This window comes from Mus pahari, chromosome 11, assembly GCF_900095145.1.
Source record: "Mus pahari chromosome 11, PAHARI_EIJ_v1.1, whole genome shotgun sequence".
In the NCBI taxonomy this organism is placed as follows: domain Eukaryota; kingdom Metazoa; phylum Chordata; class Mammalia; order Rodentia; family Muridae; genus Mus; species Mus pahari.
In genome coordinates, this window is record NC_034600.1 from 75,590,029 (window position 1) to 75,600,430 (window position 10,402).

Sequence of the window (10,402 nt, forward strand, 5' to 3'; positions counted from 1 at the left end):
CTTTTGTTTTTTTTCCTCTCTCCCCTCCAACAGACAGCCCCCCCAACCTCCTGAGAGGGCGTCTAGTTCTCTCTTAACTCCAACAGATCAGAGCCCCATGCTAGCTCCCAGGCTGTTCCAGCTGGCCTGCCCTCTCTTCCCCCCACCCCGCCCCCCAGCGTAACCCCTTTATGACTGGTAGGACTCTTTCCATCATTTTTGCTGCCCTCTGCTCCTATTGCCCTGACAGTTGCCAGGCTGCTCCTTTCTGGGCTCCCTTCTCTCTGATCCTCTCTCTGTCCCTGAAATGTAGCCATGGCAGACCCCCACCTGCCCCCACTCTCTATTTTATCTATAATAAAAATCTTCCCCCTTAATTATGGAGTGGCCATTTCCACAGGGTTTTTTGTTTGCTTGTGTTCATTTTTAGCTGCCGGCCTTGCACACATAGTCTCAAGTGTGAATGTGAACCCTGTAGACAATAGCTTCATGTTGCAATGTCAGAAGATTGGCCGCACCTTCTGGGAACCGGGAGCCTGGGAGAGAAGCCTTTGTTCCCACCCACCCCTTGCTTGCTTGCTTGTTTCTTTCCAAACACTGGGCATCCCACGTATACAAGCGGCACACAAGGAAAGCAACCAGGCCTTGTGTCGGGAGCCTTGTACAGTCAAGTTCATTACCCTCCAACTGCTCAACCCAGTCAGGGTCAGTGGATGTGACCATGCCGCCCCACAACCCATGGGTGCATGTCAGCCACCCAAGCCCAGTGACAAATAAACCCAGGGCTGCCTGAAGCAAGTCCCCATTCCCTGGGCCAGCAGGTATCAAGTGGGCAGGAAGACACTGGGAACTCCAAACAAAGAGGGCTGTTTAACAGAACCTAGCAATGTCCCCAGGACCTAAGGGTATGCATAGCTGCAGCATAAGAATCTGGACATTCCTATGACCACAGACCATAGGTCTCAGTGTGACACCCAACTGCAATGTGTGGTACTGATGTCACCTGGTTTAAAGAGCAGCCAAACTATTAGGGCTATAGCTCTTGCAGAGAGAGCCCCTGTCTATAAAGATGTGGTAGGGACAGGGAGGGCTTTTCATCTCAATTTGGAGGTACATAAACTGTGTCTATGTTATATTTCTTGCGTGTAGCAGTGCTAGGTTGTTAGTTACACCCCTGTTTTAGGAGATGTGTGCTGAAGCATGCAGGGGCCAGGGGGTGAGTGATTGACCTTCAGCTGGTATGATAGCTAATCTCTGCTGTCACCTTTACTAAACTTAGAACTAGGAGACACACCTAGTTAATTTCCACCTGGAATGGAAATTTCTGGTTTCTTTGGAGATTCAGTTGTGCCATGTGATATTTTTTTTCTGGAAACTGTCTTATGAGAGGATGTTTTTGCTGAAGCAGACACATGAGAGAATGTTTTGCTGAGAACAGACATATGGTATTTTTCGGGAAGCTGCCTGGGAAAGGGGCATGTGATGTTTTGCTGGTGTGGATGCTTGAGATGACACGGGATGTTTGGAAGGGTATAAGCATAACTCGACAGACAGCAGACGACACTGGGGTATTGGTTCTCCTTGCCACCCTTTGCTGGTCTTTGTTAGGTTTTGCCAACGCTGGTCTTCGCTGATGACACTGTAGAATGGGTTCACCTTGCCTTCTTCGCTGATCATCTTATGCCGTGACTTCAAAGAGAGAAATGCACCAAAGAGCTTCACGGGAGATTCCGAGGACTTGGGCTGATTGGCAGCGCCTTGTGGTTTCTTCTGGATTGAACTGCCATTGCCGATTTGTGAATGGTGATTGCAAGCTACTGCTGCTGATTCCTGTGAACTGAACTGCTGATATCCTGACAAAGAAGATTAAAATCACCCAAAAGCACTATTTTCTAAACAGGACCACTTCCCCCTTTGCTCTACTAACCTTTCCCTTCCACTACCTCTGGTGGGTGGTGGGCTAGAAGGAAGGTTAAGTGTTTAAGAAGTCTTATTAAAGTAGGTGTTGAAAAACCTAAGCCTACACATACCCCCAGCTATGCTGTAAGGATGCTTCTAGAGAGTTTAACTGGGGAGAAAAGACCCACCCAGAATATGGGTAGAACCATGCCATTATGTGCAGACCCTGACTGAACAAAGAGTGAGATGAGCATCAATGTTCATGGCTCTGTGCTTCCTGACCCTTGGTGGCAATAAGATTAGTGCCTCGAGTCTCTTCCACCACAGCTAAAGCTGCTCTCACCCCCATGATAGACTGTACCCCCAGACCACAGATCAGATAAACGCCCCTTCCGTATGTTGCTTTAGTCAAGTATTCTCTGACAGCAGTGAGAAGAACTTATATGGGACGTCAGCACATACACAAGCCAACAAGCGAAGTCACCGGCTGCCACCTGGTCTTCGCCACTTTCCTCTGAACTCATCTGGATTTCGCACAATAAAGCTTTGGGGAGAACTCCTTTGCCAGCACAGAAGCCCTAATCAAAGTCGTGGGTACTGGCTTAATACTGAAGCTACTCGGGTACTGTGAGGCATTTTCCAGTTCAGAAGACAGGGCTGTGGATGGGAAGGGCCGCTCCCCCCACAGGTGAGAATAAATGCTGGAGGGCTGAGAACAAACAGGCAGATGGGATTCTAGGAGCAGCTGGAAACTGTTTCCTGAAGTAAACACACACCCGGAGAGGAGCCCAAACAAGCACACAGGGAACCTGAGATGTGACAGCTAGTGACTGAGGATTTAAGAAGGTTTATTTATCACTTTTGTTTTATGTGAATAATAAGTGTTTTGACTCTCTCTCTCTCTCTCTCTCTCTCTCTCTCTCTCTCTCTCNTTTTTTTTTTTTTTGGTTTTTTTGAGACAGGGTTTCTCTGTATAGCCCTGGCTGTCCTGGAACTCACTTTGTAGACCAGGCTGGCCTAGAACTCAGAAATCCACCTGCCTCTTCCTCCCAAGTGCTGGGATTAAAGGCGGGTGCCACCACGCCTGGCTGGTTCTGAACAATCTTGATGAGGGGGTGGGCTTTGAGAAGGATCCTTTCTTCTCTGGTCAGGTACTGGATGCAATGGTCCCAGGTTTGGGTCATGACCTTGAGCTCAATGCTCTCTCTGGCTGAAGACAATTGCAGAGAATGACTTAGGAATGAGTTCCTCTGTCTGAAGGGATGTCTAGGAGGTCCACTTTAGCCTTCTTCCTTAGGTACTATAGCCTGAGATACACCAGTTTCTGGGCTAGGAAACATAGTCTAGAGCTATGAGTATAGAACTGTATCCCATAGTCTGTGGGTATATTCAGGTAGTTAGTAGACTACATACAGTTCTGGGTTCCATCCTCCGCACTCCATTAACCAGGTGTGGTGGTGCCTATCTGTAGTCCTAGCACTAGAAGGTACAGGCAGGAGTATCATGAATCCGGTGTCATTCCTGGACTAACCAGTGAGTTTGGGATCAGACTGGTTTACCTAAGAACCTATCTCAAACTACCCAGCCAGCCAGCCAGCCAGCTAGTCAGCCAGCCAGCCAGCCAGCCAGCTAGTCAGCCAGCCAGCCAGCTAGTCAGCCAGCCAGCCAGCCAGCCAGCCAGCTAGCCAGCCAGCCAGCCAGCCAGCCACCTAGTCAGCCAGCCAGCCAGCCAGCCAGCCAGCCAGCCAGCCAGCCAGCCAGCCAAACAACCTAGCCCAGGCTTTTATACTCTGATTGCCAGCTGCCTCTGGTCAGCCCAGGTCTGAGCATAACTGGGCCTTTCCTTTGATTTCTTCATGACCTGAGACATGTCAAGAACAAGCCCGAGGTGAGGCGTTCATCGACCCTGTCTTCTTATCTGCAAACGATCAGTGAACCAGCCATGTGTAGGCCATGGGCCTGGAGGTTCTGGGGGAACAGCAGAGCCCAGAGAGGGCCTGGGTCTCCTCCAGTTCTCTGTCTTCTGTCTTTTCTTGGAGTGATAGTGTATCCTTTAGTGTAGCGCTAACCTCCTGGGATGTGGTTTCTCTGTTCTGGGGACCCCAGCCCTGGCCACAATCTCTCTCCACCACTTCTGCAATGCATTTGGGGTTTTTAATTTATTTGTTTATTTAGTGTGTGTGTGTCTGTGTGTCTGTCTGTCTCTCTCTCTCTCTCTCTCTCTCTCTCTCTCTCTCTCTCTCTCTGTGTGTGTGTGTACTGCGTGCATGCCTGGTGCCTACAGAGGCCAGAAGGGGGCGCCAGGTGAACTGTAGTTAAGGACAGTTACAACTGCCATGCAGGTGCTGCTAACTGTCTTTGTTTCTGGTGTCAAGCATGAAGAATAGATGACATTTTCAGGTTATCAACAAAATTCGAAAAGCAGGTGGGGACTACGATAACTCCCTCCAATTCCAGGGAGGAAAGAAAGCAGAGAGAAGGGAGAGAGGAAAGGAGGGGTGGAGAGGGAGGGGAGAGCAAGGGAGAGGAGGATGGGGAGGGCACCCAGTATTAATATCCTCAGTCAAGTTGTGGTTCAGATGCTTATATAAACCAGAAGCATTTCAAATAGACCACAATCCAGAAGGCATCCCACGGGCATCAAGCACTAACTAATGTGCAAATCGATCAGAAAAGAGAACTCTCCTCCACATTCTCCCACTCTTCACGATCTTGCCCATGTCCGTGGCCCTCGGTTGTGCTGATCCCATGAATGTTTCTGGTTCTGTGCCCTTCACTCGCCACTGGGACCTCCTCGCTGATATCACCCAGCATTTCATACACAGACGATGCTTCTGCAACCCCCTGCTGCTTAATTTTTAACTCTTCACGTCTGTCCTGTTCCCTGACCAGACACCCAAAAGCCTAATCTGCTACCTCATTCCTCACCGACAGCGACACCTCTTCCTGGCACGCAGCTCTCAGCCCTTCCTCTCTCTCTCTCTCCCTACATCATGTCACCTGGAACCACCCTGCAGGACATTGACTGGCCCAGCCCCTACCTTCATCATAGAACCCTCCTCTCTTCTAGATATTGACTCTCTAACACCACACAAGGTACACCATCCCCTTGTCCCCATTCCATTGACCCATCCCTGCCGTTTCATCCAAGCCCCAGGCTTTGAGACACGAGACACATTAGCTAAGAAATCCGCCTCTGGCTTCTCTGCCCAGACTTCTGAGCCCAAGCCCTGGGCCCAAGCCAGGTGAAATGTTCCCACTGCATATCCACAAGACACCCGTCCCTCCCCTAATGCCTGAACAAGCAGTGCTAGGTCCTGTGTCTAGTTCTCTGTCCTGGGAGCTGGAGAAAGACTCAAGGCAGGGTGAGGCCTCACTTGCAACTCCCTGATCCCCAACAGTTCTGGGACCACAGGATATCCTGTATGATGGCTGTGGTCGCCAAACACCGACCACTGCTGTGATAGTGATGGGTAGGTGTTGGATAGTTTTAATTATCACTTTGACACGTTCTATAACTGCCCAGGCAGAAGTCGCAATGAGGGATAGTGTAGATCAGGCCTCTGGGCAAGTCTGTGGGGGGTGGGTTTGATTATGCAATTGATGCAGGAAGACCCAATCCAGTGTAGATGGTCCTGTTCTCTGAATAGTGGGTCCCAGGTTGAATAGATAAACAGAACTGAATAGCAGGCAGGCAGGCATCGTTCACTCTGCTCTTGACTGTGGCTATGGCAGGAATAAGTTTAAGTTCTGGTGCCCTTGACTTCCTTGCTATGATGGATGTAACCTGGAACTGTGAATTAAAGCAAGGCCTTTCTTCTCAAAGCTGACCCTTTTTTTTTGGGGGGGGGGACATCTCATCACAGCAACAGAAATTAAACTATGACAGAGGTGCTGTCACACACCTGCTGTCAGTGACTGAGATCTGGGATCCTACAACAGAATAAAAACCCCCACTCTAGAAATGGGGGAGGGAAGGGGCGTGTGCTGACACAGTGACTTTGGGAAACTCCAGCAAGAACATCTGGACTGGCCTGTGGGGTGTACAGACTACCTCCCGCTAAGGAAGTTGACATAGCCAGATGTCAGTGTGTCTCCTCCCTTGTGTCGCCTGATGAGAGCCCTTGACATGGAGCCTAGAAAGCAAAAGAGACAACAGAGGTCTCCTCTCTCTGGGGAAGCTACAGAGGCTTCTACCAGCATCACGACACTTGGGCACTTTCTCTGGCTTCAGAGCCCGGAGCCCAGTTCCCACTTGTGTGAGAGAGTCTTATCAACTTGACACAGCTAAAGTCATCAGAGAGGAGAGAGCCCTAATTAAGAAAATGCTCCCATGAGATCAGCTACAGGCAAACCTGGGGGGGGGGGGCATTTTTTAATTTAGTGATTGATGGGGGAGGGCCCAGCCCATTGTGGGTGGTGCCACCCCTGGGGTGACAGTCCTGGGTTCTATAAGAAAGCAAGTTGAGCAAGCCATGAGGATCAAGCCAGTAAGCAGCACCCCTCCATGGCCTCTGCATCAGCTCCTGCCTCCAGGTGCCTGCCCTGTGTGAGTTCCTGCCCTGGCTTCCTTCAATGATGAACAGTGATGTGGAAGCGTAACCCAAATAAACCTTTTGCTCCCCAAGTTGTTTTGGTCATGATGTTTCATTAAAGCCATAGAAACCCTAACCAAGACACCACCCAAGCTGCCCCACAGTCCTTCAGGACACAAAGGCCTCTTCTCCCTGGCACAACCATGGGCTGCTGTACAAATTACTTGCCACTAAGAACCTGACTGATGAACTAGACTGTCATCTTTGGTATCTGTGGGGACAGGTTCCAGTACCCTTGTAGAAACCAAAACCCTGCGGTTTTCAAGTATCTCACATAAAATGATGTAGTAGGGGCTGGAGAGGTGGCTCAGAGGTTAAGAGCACTCACTGCTCTTCCAAAGAACCATGAATTGTTTCCAGCATCTACATGGTGGCTTACAACCATCAAGTAACTGCAGCTCCAAGGGATCCAACGCCCTCTTCTGGCATCCCTGGGCACAGACGCACACTCAGGCAAAACATACATACACATAAAGTAAAATAATTTTTAATTTTGTAAGATGGTGTAATAGTGGTATATAACCTATACACATTGTATTGTGTGATTAATCCATCCCTGGATTATGTACAGTAATTAATGCAGCGTAGACATAACAAATATTTATTATACTGTATTGTAAGCAAATAATGGTGAGGGGAAATGTCCATATGTGCTTTAGTGCTGACACACTTGTCGTCTGAGTGGGTTTTATTGTTGTTGCTGTTGCTGTTGTTGTATTTTATATCACTCAAGATCAAGTCTGGGGCCTTATTCTTGGCTAGCAAGCGACTTGCCACTGAGCTATCTATAGGCCCTATTCCAGGTCCGATTACAAGGGTTTATTTTTATTTTTTTTTAATCCATGTTGAATCTGCAGACGGGGAATCTCAGGATACAATGGCCTGACCAATGTATAAAGGCTAAGAACGTAGAGAATGGTCAGTTGCACAACTGTTTGGAAAAGTGTAAGCATTTATGTTAAAGTGATTGAATGAAACGCTTGTTTCTTTTGTTTTATAGCCTCCCATATCCCAAGCTGGCCTCTAACTCCAGATGGGAGGCCTCATGACCTGAGCTTCTGCCTCTGCTACATCCACCTCCCGAGTGCTGACCTCACGGGCAAGCAGAGACCACGCCTGTCATGTGCAGTGAACCCAGGGCATTCAGCATCCAGCCTCCTGAGCTACATCCCAGCACTCTGAATGGACCCCAAATCCCTGGGCACCCCGATGCCCTTGGTAACAGTGGCCCAGAGATGACCTGACATGTACTTGAATCCACTTTCACAGGACTCTTACTAATTCAGTCTCGCTCTGTTACATGAATTCTCTGAAGCACTCGGAGAGCTGTCGCTGGCGTTTCTCTGTAGGTAGAAAGCAAGGTCACCTTCTCAGTGGATCTAATTATATAACTGTCAGTAAAGCATGGGACTGTGGCTCCAGCCCACCAGGACCACGCCGCCCAGTCTCCGGGGTTGCCAGTGTTCTGAGAGGCAGGCAAGCCTGCCTTCCAGAGGTGGCTCTACAATGAAGACCCTAGCTGGTGAAGCCTTCCTGATTCGGTGGGTAAGCGTGCTGCTCCAAGAAATGTGCACTCTCTCCTGCATGCCAGTCGGCCCCTTCCCAGTGCATGCTCTAGGCAAATCCACTTCCAGCTCTGTGGGATGCGTCCAGGAGTCACCGGAGCCCACACGGCCCAGCAGCAGAGCTCTGGAGAGAGAATGAAGACCAGCTCTTACCTGCCTGCGCAGCAGTGATCAGGGCTGTGTTCCCTTCGCTGTCCTGCCAGTTGACGTCAACATGGGGACACTCTGCTAAAGCCACCACGGTATCCACAAAGCCATGGTAGCACGCAACAATAAGGCCAGTCTAGAAATGAAGAGGGGAAGTAGGTCAGAGGCACACAGCCCAAGCGTTATCAGTGAGCTCTGGGGACCCTGAGGGGAACAGCTGTCTTCCGGGAGGCTGAACCAGAGGCAACAGGGACTATGAGGGTTTGTATGCTCAGCCCAGGGAGTGGCACTATTACAAGGTGTGGCCTTGTTGGAATAGGTTTGTCACTATGGGTGTTGGCTTTAAGACCCTAGAAGCCAGTATTCCGCTAGCAGCCTTCAGATGAAGATGTAGAACTCTCAGCTCTGCGCCTGCACCATGCCTGCCTGGATACCGCCATGTTCCTGCCTTAATGATAATGGACTGAACCTCTGAACCTGTAAGCCAGCCCCAACTAAATGTAGTTCTTATAAGAGTTGCCTTGGTCATGGTGTCTGTTCATAGCAGTAAAAAACCTAACTAAGACAGGGACCCCAGGTCGCCAATTTTCAACCATTTCAATTCTTAGGCCAATCACTTATTTTATCTGCCAATAATCAGAGTCCATCTCATGAGGCACCACATGTAAGGATATCAACACGCATGCATGTGCACGCACACACACAGCCAGTATCATATGTAGCATTCAACAGTGTGGAGCAAGTCAGGATATGAATGAATGACAGCAGATAGGGTTACAGCCGACTCACAGGGAGTGTTTGGACCCAGATTTGAGGGATGAAAGAAAACACAAGCCAGGGGCACGAGGATGGGGAACAACTCACGCAGAAAAACAGCAGGAGCAAAGCCAGATCTGGGCTTGTCCATCAGGGGACTCCCAGGGGGGCCAGAGACTGGGGCAGAGTGAACTGAGAGAGAGAGTGGTACCCAAACCCACAGGGCCATGAAGCGCCCCAGAGCACTTTGAACAGTTGGTGATCAATACTCTGCATTAACTCCGTCTGCTGGGCAGAGGGTGGCTCCAGAGGGGCGTGTGCTGTAGAAGCTGGCCAGGTGACAGTGACCCAAGGTGGAGCCTTGGGTCAGAGATATGTTTGGATTCTGATATCTCACGAAGGATGGACCTGGGGTGTGTCAGAAGAACCAAGAAGACCCCGAAGTCGTACCCTAAGCAACTGAGTGGGTATGTCCACCATCAGATGAGGAGGTGGCTCTGGGCAGAGCCAGGGTTTTAGGAGGCAGCCATGTGTATCAGAGAACACAGCACCTGAGAGGAGAGTGCTCTGTGGCAGCCGGGAGAGGTCCACGCAGGGTGATGGTCGATGTTGGAGATTACCAAAATATCTGCCAAATTATCAAGCGCATACAAGCTGGGTGGTGGGAGCACATTGCCTTTAATCTCTGCACTCCAGAGGCAGCCGGCGGAGGATCTCTGACACTGTAGACACAAGCCTGGTCTACAGAGCAAGTTCCAGGGCAGCCAGGACTATACAAAGAAGCCCTGTCTTAGAAAAACAAAAACAAACAGAAAACAACAACGAAAGAACACATAATAATAAGAACCTTCTCCATTGCCAGCAGGAATGTAAACTAGTACAGTTACTATGAACATGGTGCAGAAGTTCCTCACAGAAACTAAAATCAGAGACACCATCTGGCCCAGCTGTACTGAGTACATGCCCAAAGGACTCAAAGTCAGGACAGACAAAAAATAGCTGCACATCACGCCAGGCAGTGCCACTCACAGTAACCAAGACAACTACCTTGTCCACATCAACCCACCAATGGACAAAAAAAATGTGGTCCAGGGGCCAGGCTCACTCACTGCTCCTGCAGGGTACCTGGATTTTGCTTCCAACCCCCCACCCCCACCCCTCACCCTACCACACTCCAGACACACACAGCCCTTCCTGTTATCAGAAACTCTAGTTTTAGGGGTTCCTGGGCCTCCTTCTGGCCTCTGCAGGCTACAACAAGTATGCACGGTTCACATAAACGCTTACACGCCAGAGCAAGAACAGCACGGAACCACCAGGCTGCCAGCCTGTGGTCAAAATCAGCCAGAACCTAAGGACGACTAGGAAAGCCGCTCTTAAAGAATGGTCTCTACCTTCTTCAGGAAGATGGAGGAGGTACAGGAGCTGGAGGAGGAGGAGGAGGAGGAGGAGGAGGAGGAG

The 10,402-nt window shown here is 49.9% G+C and overlaps 1 protein-coding gene across 3 annotated transcripts in view; it reads right to left on the reverse strand.

Moving 5' to 3' along the window:
- The window catches only part of Ankrd33b (ankyrin repeat domain 33B), a 71,755-nt gene that overhangs the window by 20,264 nt on the left and 41,089 nt on the right, over positions 1-10,402 (reverse strand). The window contains exon 2 of one of the 3 annotated variants that reach the window (XM_021208795.2): positions 8,192-8,321. The exons of 1 other annotated variant lie outside the window; for it this stretch is intronic. In XM_021208795.2, coding sequence (XP_021064454.1) covers positions 8,192-8,321 — 130 coding nt within the window. Of the gene's footprint in view, positions 1-6,992; positions 8,163-8,191; positions 8,322-10,402 lie in introns of those variants that run through there. One more of the 3 variants, XM_029543946.1, reaches the window with a different exon arrangement.